Source organism: Limanda limanda, chromosome 13 (genome assembly GCF_963576545.1).
Source record: "Limanda limanda chromosome 13, fLimLim1.1, whole genome shotgun sequence".
Lineage (NCBI taxonomy): Eukaryota > Metazoa > Chordata > Actinopteri > Pleuronectiformes > Pleuronectidae > Limanda > Limanda limanda.
Window position 1 is genome coordinate 16,666,787 of NC_083648.1, and position 21,543 is coordinate 16,688,329.

The following is a 21,543-nucleotide window of genomic DNA, read 5'->3' on the forward strand; positions in this document are numbered from 1 at the left end:
TGATGTGCAAATAAAAGCCCTTTAGATCACCACAAAAGTAAAGGCTATACACGGTCAATTTAAGAGCTACTGATAATACAAGCTACATGAAAACTTCACATGTCTAACTAGAGCAACTGAAACACATACATAGAGCTGAAACTAAAGAAACCAATGTTTACTAAACTAAGTGTTCTGTTTTTCACATGACCTACTCTTTGTAACTCTTTCACTCTTCTATGAGCTCAAAGTTTCAGGACAGCAGACAAACACAAACACGAAAACACGAGTCATTCTCTGGACTAGGTCCAACCTACATATACATTACACATAGGTCATCATTGCTTAATTTAAAGATGTCTTCAAACCTGATTTTACAGTGTGTGGACAACATATAACTTATATAATGTAATCAGTTAAAATACATCTCAAAATATCCTTCACGAAAATCCGAGTTTCTCTTCGACACTTTGTTCTCAGATGTCAAGAGACTCCACTATAGGCATGAAAACACAAGCTCATGATTTCTACTACATACAAGTTCTCTTGTTTCTCTTACCACTGAAATAATTAGCTTCTTTAATTTCACATATAATAGTTATTGTAAGCATGTTTTAGGGCAAAGGTGTAGTGGGAGTACCTCCCTCTTGATTTGGCTTTATTGATGCTTTTAGCTGCCGTGAATATGCTCAAGATGACCCCTACCTGCTGGTTTCAGGGAGACTGACTGCTTCATTCACTTATAAGCTGGTTATGGTACTTTTCACTCTCCTGCACTACAATAAAGAAACATTTAGAAGAACAAAAACAACATCGTCTCCCTCTCTGCAGATCTTTGGACTCATCGACGTCCTCAGATCTGGGGACAAAGATGTTTGTTTTTTTTGCATTTACATTTTTTAAGGGCCAATTCCACCACAGACCTTCCTTGTAAGACGGCCGACGACAATAGCTTACATCACTGAAAAAGCTTGATGAAAACAGCTGGTATTCAGAAAACTTTCCAACTCAAAGCTGAGAAAGTAAAGCGAACGATCCGACGCTGCTGTGTAATCCTCAAATAATCATATCAGCTCTTTGAGGCACAACACCACGAGTGCTTTAGAGTTCAGTCCTACAGCCAAACAGTGTTTTGACACACGTCTCTCCTGGATGCTTAGATGTGATCAAATGCAGAGCCTCGATTCAAGCTTTGAGCTTAAAAAAGTTGCCATGTCAACTGCTTCAAGAGTTGTGTCCCCCTTTTCTCTCTCTTACTCTCCAAGTCACAGAGGACATCCTTGGAGAACTTTTGTGTGAGACACCTCTTCTTCTCCATCTCAGCTTCTGGAGCAAGAATCCCAACCATACCGCCCGGAGACGCCGGAGGGTTCAGGGGCACAAGAGGGACAAGATGACACAGTCGTCCTTCTCCCCTCTCTAGCATTGATCGGACCTTCCGTCCCTCCTTGTCCTGTCCAAGGTCTTGCCTCTCCAACTGTGCTGCTCCAACGACGACAAGCTTTTCTCCCTCGCCATGTCTTTGCACGTGAGCAGCAGGGCCTTCTATCCTCCACCTGCCTCCCGCTCCGGTCTCTTGCTCTCTTCCTGTCCAGCTCTTCTCCGATGTTTTTTGCTCTCACTCTTGTGATTGGTTGGTTTCTCACGGTCTCTCTCCTGTTACTTTCACACAGTGGTGCTTCGGTTGTAGCAGTGGAAAACGGGTATCCATGTTTGTTCTTTTTTGTTATTACCCAGATTAAAATTCCGATGAACTAAGCTTCACACAGGCCTAGCTCCTTTCCAGCAACCTGTAAGAAAATGACAAATAAACACATTTATTAACATATTCTAATTTTCATAAATACATATTCATTCATATAACTTATAAATCTGTTTTGGCCAGTGGTAATACTTTCTTTCTGAAACTTTAAAGCAACCTGTAGTAATTGAGCTGCGACAAGTAAAGACTGGCTGCTGGACTCAGTCCATGGAAACCTGAAACCTCATGTAATTTCATGTAATTCTCAGCAGGAAAATAAATGGACAGAATATTTCTTTTACTTTCTGTGAGTCAGCTGAGACCACAGTGGAATTTCTTACAGTCTAGTACTGGGACAGTCCAGTCACACCACCGTGTTGGTAGGCCCGCTCCCCCTGGTAGGTGGAGTCCTGGGACAGCGCCACATCAATCTGGGACTTGAACTCGTCTCCTAGGTAACTGTCCTATAACGGGACAAACAGAGACAGACCAGTCAACAGTTATTCCCCCACTTCTTTCCAGGCAGAAAAAGGAGTAAGTGGCTAAGGACACGATGAAGTCTGTACTTGAGGAGGAAAACTGGACAAGACGTTGGAATATATGTGCAGAAAGCTATGGCATTACAAAATAAATGCTGTGAATAAACAGCTAGCCTCTTCAAATGCACTAGTTATTAGATCATAAAACTTGTTGAATGCTGAATTTGTATTAAAAATGTCTCTCTAACAAAGGAAAACAAACCTGGGAGAGTTCTGGCTGTGAGAGCCCGGGCTGACTCATCTGTGACGGCTGGCTCATGTTGATGTAGCCCTGCGTCAGAGGACCCTGGGAGAAGGACTGGGAGCCCAGGTCCTGACTGGCCTGGCTGCCGCTCATATGTCCTCCATGCCCACGGTCCGCTCCTCCATTCCCTCCACCGTGGTTTCCCATGTTGCCACGGTTTCGTTGACGGCCACCTCGAGTCCCGCCTCCACTGCCTGCCCTCCCCTTCATACCTCCACCACGACCTGGACGAAAATGAAGTCATGTATCAGTTTAGACAGGTGCAAGAACTATGCAGTTAGCAGTTAGCTCTAACAGTTGTATCTGTCTCACCTCCTGTGGGCCCATTGGCCTGCCCCATGTATCCAGAGGGCGGTATAGGGGGCATCACCAGGTTGAAGGGGATAGGGATGTTCATTGAGGTCATGGGATTAGAGCCTGTGCCAATCATACCGATCTGGTCATGGGTCTGAAAATACATGTTGGACATGCGTCCTGCAGCGGAAAGAGCTACAGGTTAAATCTACTTTCCTTTAAATGATTTAATTCTGTGCAGAGCTTGTATTTATATTACAGTGTTCATGGCGCTTATTTTTGTCTTTAAATGTATTTATTAAATACGTTGACTCAAATCACAAGGTGAATACTTCCTTTATCTTTCACAATTGGTAAGAAACATTCTAACATTTGGGATAAGAATACGTTTTTTTCAGAATGACTCACCATTGCTGCTGCGGTCATAAACAGATCCAGGAATGAGGGCTTCCCTGGCATCATACATGGCTGTGCTCATAAATCGACCCCCCTGGAAAACAAACAGGACAGGAAACGCTTTTTAGTGTTTTTAGCCCACAGCGCATTAATTCTTGCATGTAAACTTAAGTTTTCTTTTAACTGCTCATTCAAGGTGCAGAGGTTAATGACTCATGACCAAGTTAAGAAACCCTGATTTCAGCGTTCTATATGAATCATATACAGACAGATTCATGTATTAAACTCACAGGGTTGATGGTGTTGACCAGCTTCCGTGGCTTGCTGAACTGCATGAGGCTCTCCCTCAGGTTGTTGAGGGGGCCTTCCACCAGGACCTTCTGCTCCTTGTAGTAGTTCAGCAGGTGGTTCCACAGGGGCTGCTTGGACAGGGCCTTAGGGTTTCCAACAATGATCACACCATACCTGCGTGACAGAAGCAGATGATGATTTATAACAAAGACCTCACGATTAAGAGTAAAGTTAATATCAGTATTTTACTTCATGTTGTGTTACCTGGCTCTGGTGAGTGCCACATTTAGACGTCTGGGATCATTAAGGAAGCCAATGCCTTGGTGCTCATTGGCTCTCACACAGGACAGGATGATGAAGTCTTTCTCTCTGCCTTGAAACGCGTCCACACTGGCTATCTCCACCTCCTAAAGCATGAAGAAAAATTTGTGTGAAACAACTGACTGATGTTTTAGGACAATTCGTTTACTAACTGTGAGACATAATGTGGTTGTGCTTTCTTTGCAAATGTGAGACTGTTTGAGGTAAATGGCTGAATGACTTAAGGTTCTGGAATTATTTCTGACTCCTCTTTCCTCTTAGTCTTAGCTTAACTAAACAATTTTTCTCTGGAAGATGTCCAGAAAGTTAGGTGTGGACAAATGAAGAATGCAGCAGGAGATTATCAGGGTCAACAAAATTTCCAGAGCAACTGACTCTTGACTGTTGTTCTCACACACAGCCCCTTTGGAAAATTTCAGGATAATGTCTGGAATTAAGGGCATGTCCTAAAGCAGCTTTGTTTGTATTTTATTTAAAATGGTTGTGATACATTTGACACTTCTGTTCAAGTTCTCAATTCAGTGTTTAAAATGCAAAAAAATATACCACTGTACCTGATAGAGCTTGGTATGGAGGGAGCCACTGAACTGCATGTATTGGACCAGGTAGGACCTCTGGCCCTCATATGGAGTAATGATGCCAATCTGATCAGGTTTTGCTCCAGCCTTCAGCAACCTCGTGGTTATTTTCTCCACATTGGCTGCCTCCGTCCTGCATGAAGAAGAATCTTCATTTTATGACATGTTAAGACATGAAGTATTTGCATAATAGTAGTGTGATGTATATTTAAACACCTAAGGAACGTATAGTGGCTGCCTGTGTATTAGAGAAACTTAACATGGTTCTCAAACTGACAACTGACTCAAACAGAGAATAAGAACATATGCGATTTTCAGATACAATCCTTTGAGATTGGAGGATAAACATATGGGATCAATATTAGGATCAAGAAATGTATATACCTGTTCAGATATGATGTTCCGGAGCTGGCAATCTCCTCTTGGCCTTGTGTGACGTAAAAGAACATCGGCTTGTCAGGCTGCGGCCACTGAAAGTCAAAGCCTTTCTTCACACGGTCCGCTGTAGGGAAAACAACCAAACACATGTGACTCAATACTGGAGGATGTACAGTGAAGTCAGGAAATAACACGTTTCTCAAATGACAGCAGGCATTGTGGGCATCTGTGTTATGACTGCTTAAATTAAATCCATTAAAAGAAGAAGATGAAGAACTTGTATAATCATAAGAACTGTGACTAAGAGTAGGGTAAATACAATATAAGATCTGACAGAGTCACAAGTCCCTTTTATATCAGTCTGTGTGAAGTGAGCAGTAAAGAACAAGTGAAAGAACATTTTGCTGTATTCTGAAGCCTTGGCAGGAGTTTTGATGGTCAACTTACCAGCAGTGACTCCGTTCTGCAGAGAGCCTTCATAGAAGATGTTGGAGGGGAAGGCGCTGAGGGCTGGGTGCATGCGGTACTGGACCTGCAGACGAATTGGTCGGATCCCCAGAACGACCAGACGCTCAAACAGAGACTGGGACAGACCTGCTTTAGCTGCCTTCTTACACATCACCACAGGACCCAGCTGGCAGTGATCCCCCACCAAAATCAACTACGGAAAAAACAACAGATGATTACAAAGTTAAGAGGAAAGCCTGTGAATTGACAGCACTTGAAGCAGACAGCTGATGCCATAGAATGATTCACGTGTATTCTAACTCATGAGTATCCAACCTGCTTGGCCCCCAGGACGACAGGCACCATGCACTCTGGTTCCGTGGCCTGGGTGCTCTCATCGATCAGGATCGAGCGGAACTGCATCTTAGCCAGACGAGGATCCCCCGCCCCAACGCAGGTACAACAAATCACATCAGCATTCTGGGAGAGAGAGAGGGATTAAAGCAGACTTGTTCATGTCCATTTTTTTCAGTTTTATGGTAAAACTAATACCACGGCATGTTGGATTAGCATAAGAATGATTGGGCACTTGATGGTAACTGTTAAATCTAAGCTTGTGTACATAGTGGTGTCTAGCACTGTCAAAAACAGGAAATGATTTGTTTGGGCTTCAGCAAGAGCAGTTTTCATACCATAAGCAGCTCCCTCTCAGCGGTACGTCTCAGAGCTCGGTAGCGCTTTTCATCTGAGGATGACAGCTCACCAGTTTCGTCCTTCAGCTGTTGCAGCTTCTGAAGCTCTGGCATACTGCAGGTTTGAAAGCAGACATCAGTTTTGTCCTGTAGCGCAATGACTAGTATTTGTTTTACAAGTATTACTTAAAGGTTTGGAATAAACATAGGCCACCAGTGATGTTATTTGTACTTCCCATGTTTCAGTTTATTACTACACAATATCATCCCAATCTCAACCCACTGCTTCTCTTTCAGAGGTTCATGCTAAAATCCTACTTAAGTTGTAAATTATTATTGGGAGAACTGGTACTTAAATAACCAATGAAAGGTCTAATTGATACTAGTCAGTTAGGTGTTACCTGTCCATGTTGCGGGTCTGGTTGTGCAAAGCCAGGAAGGAGACAGGCGAGTCAATGGCTTCTCTGCTCTTGGCACACAGCCTCACCACTTTGAGTCCTGTCTGATGGATCTTCTCTGTCAGCTGGTCAACAGCAATGTTACTGGGAGCACATACAAGCACTGGCCTAAAGAGAGAGAGATGACGTGCATTTTTATTTGCATATACAGCAGGGAAGTTAGATCTGATCACAAGTGGTCACTTGAGACACGTGAGGACATTCTAATGGCAGGTGTGAACTGATGATAATAAAAATGTCCACTTATGACAGGATCAGCAAAGGCTGATGTCAACATCAGGTCTGAACTGGGCCAAATACTACAAAAAGACTGAAACCATTTACTCAGTGTGGGTCTTACCCGTTACCCTGTCTAGCCAGGTGGTAGACAACAGTGGCAGAGGTTACTGTCTTCCCTGTGCCGGGAGGTCCCTGGATCAGACTGAGGGGGCGCTGCAGCACTGTCTTCACAGCATACACCTGTATTACAACAAACCATAATGATGTTCCTAAAAAACTAAGACGTTTAATAATAAAAACTAATTAAACTATTTTAAAAAGGACACTATATAGTACCATGGTTTAGCCTGAAAAAGCTTTATGAGATATGACTGACATTAATCCTAAAACTCTGAATTATCTCCTTCATGTTTGTGTTTTCTGTAATGCAGGTGTGGGCACAGGCACATTTGTCTGATGATACTTTACCAACGTATATCAAGGAAACAAATGTGTGGTTGTTTTTCACATATACCTGGGAGTGGTTGAGATCAGGCAGGCCTTGAGCGGTGAAGCGTTTGGGCAGCTGACACTTGATGACCACATCTTCTACCTCGTGTCCCAGCAGTTTGTGGTAGATGTAACCAGACACTGAAGTCTCATCCACAGCAAACGTCTTCAGTGCACTCTGCATCCTGGATGATGGAAAGGTGGGAATATTGAGAGAGGATTAACTGGATTTTAAGAACAAGAGCCATAATTGAGTGGAAACATTTTCAAAATAACTCAGTCTATAACTGAATCAATGTTTTAGGATTAATAGAGGAAAGATCCCCACTGGGCCCCAAGATGTTAGGGACACAAACCCAGGTCTCATCACCCTTTGGGAGGCCTGCAAACATCCCCTAAAATAAACTTACGGTTGAAGTGCAGTACACCTTCAAAAGGGATATTCTCCATAATGTTCTATGTTCTAAAATACTTTGTCAAGGCACTGTGTCATTATCAGTTGTGCAAAGCATAAAATATGTGGCCATCTAAGTCACTCCATGCCAAAAGGCTACAAACAATAGACTTAATACACTGTAATTATACATTTCAGGCAACGGTTTACCTTCATTTGAGAAGAGATTATCAGAGCAAAATAGAATCTGTTTTGATAAATGATAAACACATCAGTGCGTGTCATTTTCCTCTAAATACCTGTCAAAGGAAGTTGACTTCCACACAAAGTCGACCTGGAAGTTGTGTGGGATCTCCACAGGAGCCCCGGCACTGCTTCTTAACTCAATAGCGATCTCATCACCATAGTCTGATAAAGTAATTCAAGGAAATATTGGCCTTTGAATATACGTAATGTATCTACTTATTATCATAACCGTGGTAACAACGTTGGCAGTATGTAAACTGTCCTTTCTTAATTCATGATTTGAAGTCAGATAAAAGATGTTATCAGTAATATTTGAGGCTCTTCAGTTACTCCTCAGTTACCTGCTGCAGGTATTTCAAGCTTTATAAAACAGATAACATCTCTACATCAAAACAAAGATGAACGTCAGTGCAACATCAATTAATACTACATTTCTAAGAAGTGGGTAACAAAAGTTTGGTTGAATGAACTATTGTTTAGATATGCAGCCTCATTTCATGTTGTCAAAGAACTGTATCAGTAAAGTAAAATGTGTATGAGAAATCTACATTTGAAATGTACTTTTTAAAAAGAACGAATCGTACCATGGAGAGAGAACAACCAAGTTTGTCAATGTTTTTGTAGTTTTCTGCAGCTGCCACTAGATGCTACCAAAGACCCATATGTCAGTATCTTAATTCATGATGAATAAAAAATGAATGAAGCTGCAAACTTTGGCTGAAGTGATAAATGTATGAATAACAGGTCAAATGTTAGATATAGCGTGTCTATTGTGACAGTCATAAGGATACTATCAGGGACTTTGATGACGTGTCCAATGCCTTTCCATGGAGGAGCCAGATCTCCTTTGTACCTCAGGCAAATTTCATCCCCCTGCATCAGTCGCATATCTAGAGGACAGTATACATGAAAACAATCACTTGTTAAATATACATCTCGACATAAAGTAAAGGAACCTGAAAAGGTTAGTTTTACTAGAACTCAAGGCTCAGAACGGGTTGAAGGTCATTGCATCTGATCCATCACAAGATGGTCTATAGTTAAATGATTATCAATATACAAATGTTGTCAATTAGAGATCATTGTATCAGAATAACATAAAAATGTTTACTTAGACAAAACTTGAAGCAAAACAACGATTCAGTACCTGAGTCTGTCTTGGGAAGACTGAAATATGCAATTCTCTTTTTATTCAGTCCCAAGTCCCATCTGACTGTAATGTTGTCCTGAGTCTGTTAAGAAGCAACATTAAAAAATAAATGTATTACTTAAGCAGAAACCAGATCGAGGTTAAAACTATGAAAATGAAAAAATGAATAAGGTTGATTAATTGCTGAAACATTGATACAACAGTATAGTGAATAAGCTAAATTCAACTACAACTGTTTGTTGATTAAAGGATAATTTGATCTACATACTATTTATCATTTACTGATTTGACAAACACTGAATCATGTAAATACAATGTTATTAGGAAAAAGGGAAAAAAATGTATTTGAAAGATTTGTTCACCTGTGACTCTTTGAGTTTCTTGTCGTAGTCGGCTTCCAGCTTCACTAGAGGACCAAAGATGTTCTGGTATTGATAAGCGTCCTCATAGCGGAGCAGGACGTGCTGCGGCTCCTCATCCACACCTGGCTTCTCCAGGTCCTCCAGGGTCGCCGTGGGATTTTCCTGCCAGGAGGAAATGGAGGAAGGAAGGAGAGAAGAAAAGAAACAAGGAAAAAGGGAAGGAAGAAAATAAGGGTGGACAGACAAAAGGAAGGAATAATGATGGAGGCAAGGAAGGAAAGAGGAAGGAAAATTCCAATCTGAACTTAGAACAACAGGAAACTACAGATAATAGCACCACAAGAATGAAACAGGCAATGAAACTGAGCAGTAAGAAATAACTCAGCTGCATGAGTATATCAACTGCATAGATAAGCCCAACCCATGATGGAATGTAAGTTATGTGGGTTAAGAGCATTTACATAGTAAAATGACAGGTGGGTGTGTACAAAGACAGTTGTATTGACTGTACCTTCCAGAGTTCCTCCAGCTTGTTGATCTGCTGGGCGGTGATCTGACGAGCCCTGAGCTGCTCCTGCTCTGACGGGATTTTGACGAGCCAGGACAGGAAGCAGCGGTCCTGGATGAGAGGCTGCCACTGTGAGCTGTCCCAGTTGATATCTTTCAGGCTGCTCTGGCTGGCACATGGCTGCCTGTGTTACAACCAGAGCAAAAATGTCAAATGTAAATGTGAAACTCCTTGACTGACACCACCAGCAGGGAGATCAGAGTGCACAGTCTGCTGCGTGAACGTGCCCTCACCTGCACAGCAACACCACGACTGAATCAGCCTTGGCGGGGATGAAGCCCAGCAGGAAGACGTTGCGACAGCCACAGTTGTAACACTCCAGCACCGTTTCCCCTAGGGGTCCATCTTTATGCAAGGTCACCTCCTTGGACTTTGCTCTCACCAGGTGGTTTACAATGTGGCTGAAAGTGAAGAGAATGATAATTAATGTCCCTGCTGGAGGAAAAGCTAGAGACTACAGTCCTATATACATGGAGGGTGTTTACACTAGCAAATCTTCCATACACCTAAAGTAGGATCAACATATATAGGAAGGTTCGAAGCAGCAATGAGTAGAATTAATAAAAACTTATGCAGAAACAATCATCAGCTAAAATGACTTTAGGTGATTGTAACTACATTCACATCATCACCGACAGTGTTACCATCTGTTACTTTGTCTAATCTGAAAAGAATACAAGGTATCATTCTGATTTATTATAGGGTTGAATCAGTTTGATTTAATATATATTAAACAAACATTATTAATAGCTCAAAGACAAATATTTTGGACTTTCATTGCTCATCTAATGATTATCTTCTGTGTCAGGAGGGGACTCCACTGACAGAAACGTTTTTCTTTGCAATGGACATGTTGCTAACCTGGACTATATATATATATTATGCATCATATAGAAGTTATATATCAGAAAGAAATGCTATAGCAGTAAATGTGTACTTTGCTGATCTTACCTGCCGGATGTGTTTCCACGGCCATTACAAAACCACTTCTTGCTGGTGTTGCAGTAAACCACACAGGCTGGATCATGAATCCCACAGTAACTACAACAGAAGAGAGTCAGTTTGAAAAACAATAAAAACATGACCGTTAGACAATCAACAAGTTAAAAATCATTTAAATCTTGATAAACTCTCAAAACAGACAGCAATATAGCTCATGTCATACACATATCATTTATTAAAGAGACTAAAATAAAAAGAGAAGCAGTTATTCATCTTGTAGCAGATTTATCGACAGCGACAGCACATGCTGAATAATTGGAATTTTCTTTTTCAAATTATACGGGAAAAAAATTAAAAAGTGAATAACAGTAGCTTTGTAGTAATTGAAAGTACCACAAACCAGCACATGGAAGCAGAAATGCATTTGCTTTCAGTGTGCTCGATTGAACAATTTAATTATGTTCAAAGGCATTAAATTGAATGCAAAAGATCGGAAATTAAGATATAAATTGAGACATTATGGTCAACAACCCATTGAAACTGAATGTAAAGATAGTGTCTATATGAAGTTAAAACAAATCAAATCAGAGATTGCTGACAGACAATGGATGCATACTCCGATCCTTTACCTGCAGGCATGGACAGGAAGGTCCTTGGTGTAGTAGGTATCCTCCTCATCTTCCTCAAAGTTCAGCTCTGCCAGCAGCTGACTGGCTTTTACCACAGGGTCGTCTCCATTCTGCAGGATCCCATCAGGACCATTAACCTGAGGAGACAAGAATCAGATATATTAACTGAAACTTTATGTCATCTTCCTGTGGGATAAACTTAAGCTAAATATTGGATTGAACAAAGACCAGATAGTCAAAGATATAGATAAATGCATTGGTGATCATATTGTTCACGAGAAGTCTAAACTGCTAAGTGTCACATCTGTGTGTTGAAATGTGTCACACTGACTTCATCACACTAGCTGTGCTCACTGACCTGTGTGATTGTTGTTGTCACTACACAATGAAGGTGGTTAACACGAACAAGTGTAAGTACATGTCATGTATTGTGTATCTGTGGCTCTTTACTTTTTCATTTCTGACACACTTGTTTTGTTTAGCAGTGAAAGTCCTCACATGCTAGCTGTGTCAATATTGCTAACTGTCTTGATGCGAGCTAGTTAGCCAGCTAGCATGCTAGCCAATTAGTGGGGATAAAAGCATGGGAGCAGATGGAAGGCGTCGCCGGGCTAACCGGGGGAACAGCCCGCCTGATAAGCTGTTGAGTGAACGTTGAGCTGTTCGAGCGGAGGAGCCTGTTCTTCACACGCACCTGTCCGTCGAGCTGGCTCTGGCCTTGGGTCTGGGTCTGGCTCGGCAGGGTGAAGTCGGTGAAGTCGTACTCGGAGCCCTGGGTGTCCGCTCCCAGCAGCTCCGCTTCCTCCGTGTCCAGGAACGTGAGGGTCTGGGAGCTCGGCCCGTACGCCTCCACACTCATGGCCCTTCTCGTCTTCTTCCCGGTCGATCGGACGGATACTCTACAGGCTGCCGCTGCTGCTCCGGGGTAGGGGACGAATAACGGAGACTGTAGTGATGGAGAAATGACAAACAGCGGCGGTGACTGCGGCTGCGTCCCGTTCGTCTCCTCCCCCGCTCCTCTCCTTTCCTCACCTCCTTCACTACCTCCTGCTCCCTACAGGAAGTCACCTGCAGGGGGGCGTGGGAGGGCGACAAGGAGACACGTGTGAACAGTTTATCATGTAACAAGGTCGCATCTTTCATACTTATACTACTCATGTATTTATGCAGTAACTGTGTGAGGAGAGTCCATATATGTTAATATACATATTTAACTTATTCATTATGATCAGTTTATTTCACACGATGAAACAACATATATTATGAATATGAAAACAGCCACTGATAAATAATGATGCTTTACTTTTACACTTGGAGCTCAGGTGTAGAATTCCACATTAACAAATTTCAGATGGACATACACTTGTCCTGCATCGGACACTCTTCACATATTCTCCACCCTACATGGAACAGGAAACTTTATTTCACCTGTCAGTGCACAGCACAGAGAACTGTACCGTCTATCTGTATATTCTGTCATAAATAAATTTTTTTTTTTTTAAACGTACTCCATCTGGCTCAAAGAATAGTGGTTAGGAAAGGAGATGATTTAGTGGTTAGGAAAAGAGGTGATTTGGATTTTCTGAACACAGCCCTGGTTCTAATTAGGCAGAATCTCCTATCTGAGCTCCTGGTTAAGATCAGTGTTAGGATGTGAATTGTGGTTAAGTTTAGGTTAGAGTTAGGTTTAAATCGGTCATGGTTAAGGTTTGGGATAAGGTTTTGGTTGCAGTGTGCTAACAAGGAGAGCTGTGCAAACTTAATTCTCCTTCAGCTTATTTTGTCAAATTTTTAGCGGGTTCAGCTCTTATTGGTTTTCCTTGCATGCAGCTCTTCTCTTTAATTAACCGCATTGTTTACTGAATATATTTTTACATCTTCCTGACATTTCAATCAATAAAATCTATTTTCTCACTAGATGAGTATTCTTATGCAGTCATGAAGGGTCTGTGTACTTGTGAGATAATAAAAATAACATACATGTTGAATGTCCAAAACTGGAGTCTTCTACGATCTTTAAAAAGTCAGTGTTTATATTTGTTATTGTTTTGGGGACTTTTTTAACCTACAGTTTAATGAGACACTGGAAGTTTAGCACCCTGATAACAGTCAATCAAACCTCACTCACACTCCTCATTTGAAGACCTTAATCACAGAGGAGGAGGTGGTGTAGCTGTATGAGGACACTGTTGATGCTGCATTCACCCAGAGCCCTGAAGAGGAGATGCAGCCAATCAGCAACCAAACTGACTACACTATCGCTCTTCTGCAGGAGGAGAACAGGAGATTCATCTTCCAGGGTTATGGTGGAAAGAAGCCAGTTGTGTTCAAGATCAAGCTCATAAAGATGAAGAAGCACAAACCTGCTCAAACCAAGCCACAGGAGGATGGAGACGCTGTCCAAGATCATTTTTGACAGTTGTCTCAACCATGGCAGCTTGGAGGACACCAGGAGCGTTGTGGCAGACTGAGCTCCAGGTTTTTGTCAGTTTAGAGGTGGACCTGACACTGAGATGCAGCAGCGACTACAGGAGGAAGATGGGCCTGTTGCTGCGTGAAATGTTGAACAGCAGAGCAGGTAGTTAAAGTGCTGGAAGACGTCATAGATCAGCTGTTGACATTGATTAAGAGGTGCCCAACATCTGGCTGTACCACCGAGGTGATCCGCCCTCTGCCTCCGGAGGCGTCTCCGTTGATCAGCTTATTCAAGCATCTTGTAAAAAAACATTCTAGCAATAAAAATTTTACATTCCTGATCCCTTCTCTGCTTGGTCACATCATTAATCCAGCTATGAGGATAATAGGACACTTATAAAGAGTATAGAGGAACTATAATTTTACATCACAACAGTATCTTCAATTTTTCCATAGACATGACAAAACCTGAATTATTGCCTTGCATTATCAGTTTACATACATTTTTTTAAGTTTTATATGAGGTCACATTAATATTTGTATCAAATTTGATGAGGGGTTAGGGTTAGAAGAATGACATTCCCTGCAGGTATTTATCATACAGTTTATCCACAAGAACCAGAGGCTCCAGGCCCCTCAAAGCATCAGTGGTTAAGATAATGGATGGATGATGAAGTGTCTCCCATCACTATGGTTGTCTATTATAAACTAAGAGAAGTTTGTATTTCAACAGGGTGACATTTTATTTATGATATGGTTCACTATCACTGATAAACAACATCCCTGTATGATAAAACATCACATAAAGAAACAAAATCAAGGTAGAACTGTCATCGTTGAACTCATTAGTGATAAGATCACTGTAAATGTAGACATTTTATTAGCTTTTTTATGGAGCCTTGGATTTCATGGTGATGGAATTCAAATACTTTAAATAATTTTATAAGTACATTATTTAGAAAATAGGTAATATGATCGATTTGAATTGTTATTGATGATATATTTGTCCCTATTTGGTTTCATATTGATAAATTAGTAGTGTTAATGTTTATTCCCTGTAATTTATCTTTTATAAAAGTAATAATAAAACTCTGTTCAACATCATTATCTTTTTAAAGATATTAATAATATATGATTTTATTGGTTAACTTTTATGAAGTATTGTTATTTTTAATTTGATGTTGCTCTGGCACTGGCTCTATTTGTGGGTTGGGCACTGGTAGGTTATGAGAGGTTACAAAACTGGTTTACTCCTGTGCCAAAAAAGTTTAAATATTATAATTCAGTTTGAGAATTATTGTATTCAATTTCATTCATTCAAATTCAGGTAGAGACAAGTTTCTACTTTAAGACCTTGGATTAATAAAGTTATTCATTTTAGGCTTTTAAACGGATTTTCATGCTTCATGTTTCTTCTGTCCGCCCGGCAGAGATCTGACAGGTCAGAACGAGTTCAGCAGGTCTGTCTAACCACCACGTACACACCCTCTGAAATCCACCCAGCAACTGAATGAAGAACCAGACATGACAATGCAATGGATAAATTCCAGGTCTGATAATAATTCTACCGTCTTTGCCAGTGAATAACTGCAGACTTAAAATTTACAGGCCTATAAAATATCAAACAAACACTTGAGAAAATCACAAACTTCTCACAATCTCTTTTTTAAGACAGTATGACTAGAAACAGAAATTATCATTTTACCAAGGTAAAAGGTAATTGATAAACTGAATTACTGACTGAGATTATAGGTTGTAGTTATCTCAAATGTTAAAACCTCTAAACCACGGGAAACAAAAAAAAATATTTTAGAATGTTCAATTTACTACTGACTTGAAAAGCATAAATGCTGCTGTAACAGGGAAATCAGACTAAAAAGTTTAGACTAAGAAAAACAAAACAAAGTGAGCAAAGTGTTTTAATTATCCCCAGATTTAAAGTGGCTTCGCTTTGCAAAGCTGCACTACACACCCAGGACAGACACATCCAGTTAATCCAACTGCAGGCACAAATTGCGAGTGCAATATATTCCCTGAGATAAACAAGTGTGAATCTTTACATTTCTTCGAGTTCCCTTCATTTCTTAGTCATCTCATTTCTCTGGTACAAACACAAACAACAACAGTGAATGACAACATAACTTCGAAATCATACAGGGACGATTTGGAAAAGTGGAGAGATGTTAGTGCAAGAATTCCCACAATGTGTCACCATACAACTTAGTGTACTAGACACTATCTTATTAGTTGGCTGCTACGGGTGACTACATGTTATTATAGTAGAAAACAAAATCTCCTTTTACGTGAACAATAAGTAGTGAGGTCTATTTTCACAGTCTTTTAGAATATCTGGGGCTGACCAAAACTCACTGATGCCTACTACTTGTGTTCACCACAGTCGCACACTCAAAGAACAATAACAGATGGTGTCGTCAGTCAGTTTGTTGTGTAAAAGTCACAGCTTGTACATTTTCTAAGCAACACAACCGAATCTACATGTGCCTTTACATTTCTATTGATGAAACCATTACTACAAGCCAGTGGTCCATCTTGCTCATGTGAATGTGAGTCGGCTCAGGTTGTGATAAGGTCACTGGTGCTCATGCTGGTGTTGATGCTTGTGATTGCAGTGATGATTGTGTTTGTGTGTCTCCTCCTCTGTATGATCCAGCTCCAGCAGGTTCAGCATCTCCTGTATGACGGCCTGAAGGGCTCGACCCAGGTCCTGGCTGCTGAAGGGTTTCCCTAGCGGAGGCACGTGGACAAAGGCAGCGTGGCCCTGCCCCAGGTACAGAGATGTGTAGTAGGTGTAGTCACACAGATATCTACCAGGGACAAAGGATGGTTGTTAAGATTATGTCAAGTTTGTGTTATCACAGTCCTGCTTTCTCAACATCGATGAGTAGCGCACTGAGAGCCAGAGGGAAATACATGTAACAAAAGGTCTCTGGCTTTATTAAATTCCAATACATTTGAAGATGAGTCATTTAACTGTTTCCCGTTGAGAGAGAAACAATTTTATTAAAGTGTAATGTGTGAAGCTCTGTAGACTGAGAGGAGATAAAAGATCTCCTTAAGGGAACCTGTGTTTCATGTCCTTCATATCCTGTTTGTTCTGTTGTGTACGTGTGTGTGTGTGTGTGTGTGTGTGAGGGGAGGTGGACGTGTGTATACACATTCCCACGTGAAAAGGATTAGTATGTGTACTCTGTGCTAGTGTGGGTGTTATCTGTGATGACAAGGTCAAGTGATATTGAACAGTAGCTATGGACTAGCGAACCAAACAGGGTCTAATCATGGAATTAGATTTCTCAAAGAAATGATGATATTCCAGCAGGTTAAAATTAAAAAAAGATATATGCTTATATTTGTATTTATTGTTCACGTCAGATCCAAACTCCTAAACTTTATTCAGAGCAGCCATGAAAATGGATACTGTTTAATTGGATGATTGTAGAGACTGATAATAGGCTTCCCTGTATACAATAACCCTGGTAAGACATAGTAATGTTGTTTCTGACAATGTGCAATTTATATATTGTTTATTAAAGTTTACCTCTAAATAAAGATTAAGAGAAAAATACTAGGTAAAAGAAAGAAATCAGCCTTTTTCCACAAAAGATATTTTGACTTCAAATAATCAATACTCAAATCAATGATGGCTGCATTCCATTTTGATGCTTTAGTTTCAGAGCCCTGATACTGTGCATGTTAGAAAAATGTACGCTAGTGGTAATATCAGTGCTTATTCTAGCAGGTGAACTGAATAGTTCCTCTAAACATGAACTTTTAAATAAAATCACTGACCTTCCAGCATCTTTGGAAACTGACACAGCCACCCCGAGGTCTGAGTTTTTGACCTGTTTGCAGACTGTCTCCATGTCCAACACTGAGCTTATGCAGTCTGGGCCATCGTCCATGCAGCACTGTGAGGACGGACAGAAGCTGCAGTTGTCCGGGCGTTTGTAGCCCCGGTTGTGGCCGCACTGCTCTAGAGTGACCGTGGTCGCCAATCCAGAAACACCAACGTGGACGACTAACTGCTCAGAGGAACGCAAAAGACAGGTGTGGTTAATGTAAGGTAGGGTTTCACAGTTTGAGATTGATTGATGGATTTTACAATATGATGAAAAAGTGTGTAAGAGATGCTCCGATACCATCACTTCCATACAGGGTTAGTAGCATAGAGCTGTTCACATATATTATATATGTTTTTTTTTCTTAGTATCGGCCAATCTGTAAAGTCCAGGGATTACAATCTGTGTCAGGAAGGAAAAATGGTATTTGAACATCTCTAGTTTAAATGTACAGTGTTGTGCATTTCCTTGGATACCTGTGGTTGGCGCTCTCTCCACAGTGACGGCAGCAGACTCTGAACAGCCTGGTATTCGACAGGCACCTCACACACATGCAGATCTACAGCCTCACCCAGGCCTAATCGCTCCAGCGCCTGTAGGCAAACATTACATTACATTACATTTCATTTAGCTGACGCTTTTATCCAAAGCGACTTACAATAAGTGCATTCAACCCCGAGGGAACAAACCCAGAACAACAAGAATCAAGACAGTACAATTTTTTCAAAATAAAGCAAAAGTACAAAGTGCTATTGGTAAGTGGTAAGCAAACACACAGTTCACTTTATAAAGCTCCTGACTGCAGCTGCAGACACATGAAAAACTAAACTCCTTGACCATTAACAGACACAGTGAGTTTAAGTTTCCATCAAATTAACACTTAGCAAATGTACAAACAATATATGGCTTAGATCAACGTACTGTATCATTTAAATAATTTGAAGACCATGTCAACTTAAACCTTATTAGATTTTGCTACTTTCAGCTAAATTTAGGCCAAATCAAATCAGCTCTCTCTTCTCTGCTGCTCACATTTTCACCAGCACCAAGTGTATTTGGATCATAGCTCACCAGTTAAATTTAGGACTGTTTTTAAGATTCTTTAAATAACTTTTAAGGCTCAGTATAATCCGACCCTTAGTTATATTACAGAGCTACAAACTCTTTATGCTCCAAGTCGTAATCTCACACTTGCTGGAACACTTTTTCTTGTTCTTCTCCTTATTTTGGTCTTGTCTTGTATAGCTCTGTGTTGTTTTATTCATTTGTATATGATAAAGCACTTTGCAACTTTGTGCAATAGAAATAAAGTTTTATTATTATTTTATCATAATATAACAAATAAGGAACAGGTGCGGCTGTAAAGACACATGATAAGAGACACAACTTGAAACTGAAAGTTTGGAAGACACAAGAATAAAATAAATGAATAATATTAAACTTAAAAATTAAAACCGGGCTTGTTTTCTCAGTTACTCTTTAATGTAAGTCCATTTCATTTTTCTTTTCGCCAAATTTAAAGGCTTTGACATAAGGGAGATATTTATTGTAACTTCCCGTTCACATTTCGATGAAGCTACCGATAAGGAAACCTCTGAAGTGGCACCTTGGTTAAACATGGACACCCTGATTACTGATTACCTGCACTGCCACCCAGCTGGAGTTGACTGCATGCTCTCCAAAAGGCTCAAAACCTGCAGGAAAGAAAGAAAAAAGATCAACCATATTCTTTGCTGCAGAGATGGTGCATGGTGAGGCCGGGTGAATAAAAGTCACAGAGGATGGGTATCTGTCATGGAAAGAAGCGATAAGGTCGATTATATTCATGCAATCAAAGTCTAAAGGTCGCATCAGGTTAAACATTGATTGCAGTCGTGAAGCACATGATACAGAGAAAAGACACAAGATGTAGGAGGATTTGTGTTACGAGAAAAAGGTGAATTTTAGAGTCAGCTGCATTTCTTCTTCTTTCATTATCTGCAGCAGGAGTTAGACTCTTCTCCTCTGACGGCTACATTATAATTTCTGCAGAACATCTGGACCATAAACACACATCAAGTCATGTCTGTTCTCTCTCTCTGACATGTCACAGCAGTGTAGTAAACATGAAGAACTCCTCAGGGCATCACCTGTCCCCCCCCCCTCTCCTTCTCTCACCCAACATGGCCTCTCACCTGTCACTATTACCTTCTTCTTATTGGCCATGATCCCCAGCTCTCACAACAAACACCCTCATAGGTTTATAATATGAGGGATCAAATGTCTGTGCACAGGAATCCCAGGATAGTCCGCGGTTGCCTGCTGCTCTTCTTCTGCTTCCCCCGCTCACAGGAAGCAGCTAATCAGATCTGGGTGGATCACACTGCCATCTACTGTGCAGGCATGTATCAGTCCACAGAAGATCACAGTAAGAAGTCATTCAAGAAAGAAGACGTGTATTTGGGAGTTCTGAGGAAAATCCAAGTGTATAAATGTGTTTTGATCAAATAGAATATGAGTGAAGTTCCATGTGCTTACTGAGAAAATGAAAAACAATCATCTGCTGTTGATTCAGAGGTTCTATTCAAAATAAAAGCTCTGTAATTTAGCTTTGCAGCAAAAGGACGAACATTGTGCTTTTACTTTTAGGAAGTGATTCTGTGAAAGTTGCTGCCGGGACAGAGATCAGCACCCACAATACCTGAGAATGTCTGTGTCTGCTGTAATTTATCCGTGAACGTAGAAGAAGAGAAGGTAAACTGCCACGCCCCAACTGACTGCAAATTTTTTCCGTAATCGCTATTATCATTGAACATATCGCATGTCCAAATCACACCGGATTCATCATTGCACTTCCCTGGACCATCAACAACTCACAAGTGTGGAGCCGATAAGATGAATTTGTGAGATATGTGAGTCACATGCAGACACACACACACAGAAAGATGTCTGTGGATTTAGTGTGTGGCTTTGCTCAAGAGCTCAGAGCCAAAAGCAAACAAGGAATGACTTTGATGTTGGACGTATATTTGGACACTGTGTAAATGATGGCCCCCCGAAAAATCCTAGATCCGCCACTGCCGCTTTTATTGGAAGTACTTTGAAGTTTGGTTTGACATGTATGTTTCTAACGTAAGGCTGATGAAGACCAGAATAAAGGACTGATAAAAAAACACATACAACAGCCTGTAAACTGTTAGGATTTACATTCTCAAGTATGGAATGTAAAGGTATACAGAGACAAAGTCAGGAATAGAGTAAGAATCATTATGGGTGATGAGAGGCGTTTAAACTGCTCCGATGTGACCTCCCCCTCAAACAACAAACTGTAGATCAAAAACCTCCTTTTCTCCACGAGTTGTTAAGTTGTTTAACATACACAAAAACAAGTCTGGACCAATCCAGTATTGCTGGTAATAAAACCAATAATATAACCAATTCCCCCAAAGTAAGTAAAGAATCCATCCATCCATCTTATGAGTGAAATAAAAACACAGTCTCCTTTCTTTCAATAAGACCGGTTCAGAATCCCTCTAATAAAAGTGTAAACATGTTACGCCCACTCCAGTGGCCCCAGTGGAGCAGCTGGTTTAGCTCGGCAGGTGTGAATGTATGCACTGTAATGGTGTGAGTGCTACACAAGGGCGTTCCTGAACATATTAGTTTCTCCCAAGAGAGTAGAAGTCAAGAGGACACTTCTCTGGCCGAGGGAGCCGAAACCGTGTCTAACACAACATCCGGCACACTTAATTACCTGAGTGTGTCGAGGACAAGTCTGCCTCTCAGTTTGCTGTCGTGAAGGCCGAGTTAATCTAATATCAACCTCGGAGGAACACTCCTTTTTGTTTTCTCCTCCGCGGTGCACTCTGCAGCACACGCCCACCGGGTTGCGAAATGACTCACACATTCTGGATTCGGCTTCCAATGAGGTTCCA

At 41.0% G+C, this 21,543-nt stretch overlaps 2 protein-coding genes across 2 annotated transcripts; both read right to left on the reverse strand.

Moving 5' to 3' along the window:
* Positions 1-1,633: 1,633 nt before the first annotated feature.
* Positions 1,634-12,216, reverse strand: LOC133018456 (regulator of nonsense transcripts 1-like). The gene is made up of 24 exons (XM_061084824.1): positions 12,052-12,216; positions 11,358-11,494; positions 10,738-10,827; positions 10,020-10,187; positions 9,730-9,910; positions 9,219-9,380; positions 8,854-8,938; positions 8,498-8,596; positions 7,760-7,868; positions 7,092-7,251; positions 6,699-6,817; positions 6,302-6,466; positions 5,901-6,015; positions 5,545-5,688; positions 5,209-5,422; positions 4,768-4,885; positions 4,360-4,516; positions 3,749-3,891; positions 3,484-3,658; positions 3,206-3,287; positions 2,816-2,977; positions 2,462-2,727; positions 2,062-2,184; positions 1,634-1,769 (listed from the first exon to the last, which is right to left on the reverse strand). Exons 1-23 carry the CDS (start codon positions 12,214-12,216, stop codon positions 2,065-2,067), a joined length of 3,336 nt encoding a protein of 1,111 aa, XP_060940807.1. The 3' UTR covers positions 1,634-1,769; positions 2,062-2,064.
* Positions 12,217-15,675: 3,459 nt separating this feature from the next.
* Positions 15,676-19,940, reverse strand: LOC133017844 (pyroglutamyl-peptidase 1-like). The gene is made up of 5 exons (XM_061084066.1): positions 19,804-19,940; positions 19,271-19,323; positions 18,106-18,222; positions 17,580-17,812; positions 15,676-16,597 (listed from the first exon to the last, which is right to left on the reverse strand). The coding sequence occupies exons 1-5, from the start codon at positions 19,832-19,834 to the stop codon at positions 16,363-16,365; spliced, it is 669 nt and encodes a 222-aa protein (XP_060940049.1). The 5' UTR covers positions 19,835-19,940; the 3' UTR covers positions 15,676-16,362.
* Between the last annotated feature and the right edge of the window lie 1,603 nt (positions 19,941-21,543).

What these genes read in the sequence shown, in the direction of transcription:
- LOC133018456 (XM_061084824.1), bottom strand. Translation starts at nt 12,216, where the DNA reads ATGAGTGTGGAGGCGTACGGGCCGAGCTCCCAGACCCTCACGTTCCTG. An exon ending in CTGGCTAGACAGGGTAACGG is followed by an intron (nt 6,467 to 6,698) that starts GTAAGACCCACA and finishes CTCTCTCTTTAG; the next exon opens with GCCAGTGCTTGTATGTGCTC. An exon ending in GGAACATCATATCTGAACAG is followed by an intron (nt 4,517 to 4,767) that starts GTATATACATTT and finishes TTCTTCATGCAG; the next exon opens with GACGGAGGCAGCCAATGTGG.
- LOC133017844 (XM_061084066.1), bottom strand. Translation starts at nt 19,834, where the DNA reads ATGGCCAATAAGAAGAAGGTAATAGTGACAG. An exon ending in GAAGAAGGTAATAGTGACAG is followed by an intron (nt 19,324 to 19,803) that starts GTGAGAGGCCAT and finishes TCTTTCCTGCAG; the next exon opens with GTTTTGAGCCTTTTGGAGAG. An exon ending in GTTTCCAAAGATGCTGGAAG is followed by an intron (nt 16,598 to 17,579) that starts GTCAGTGATTTT and finishes TGTCCCTGGTAG; the next exon opens with ATATCTGTGTGACTACACCT.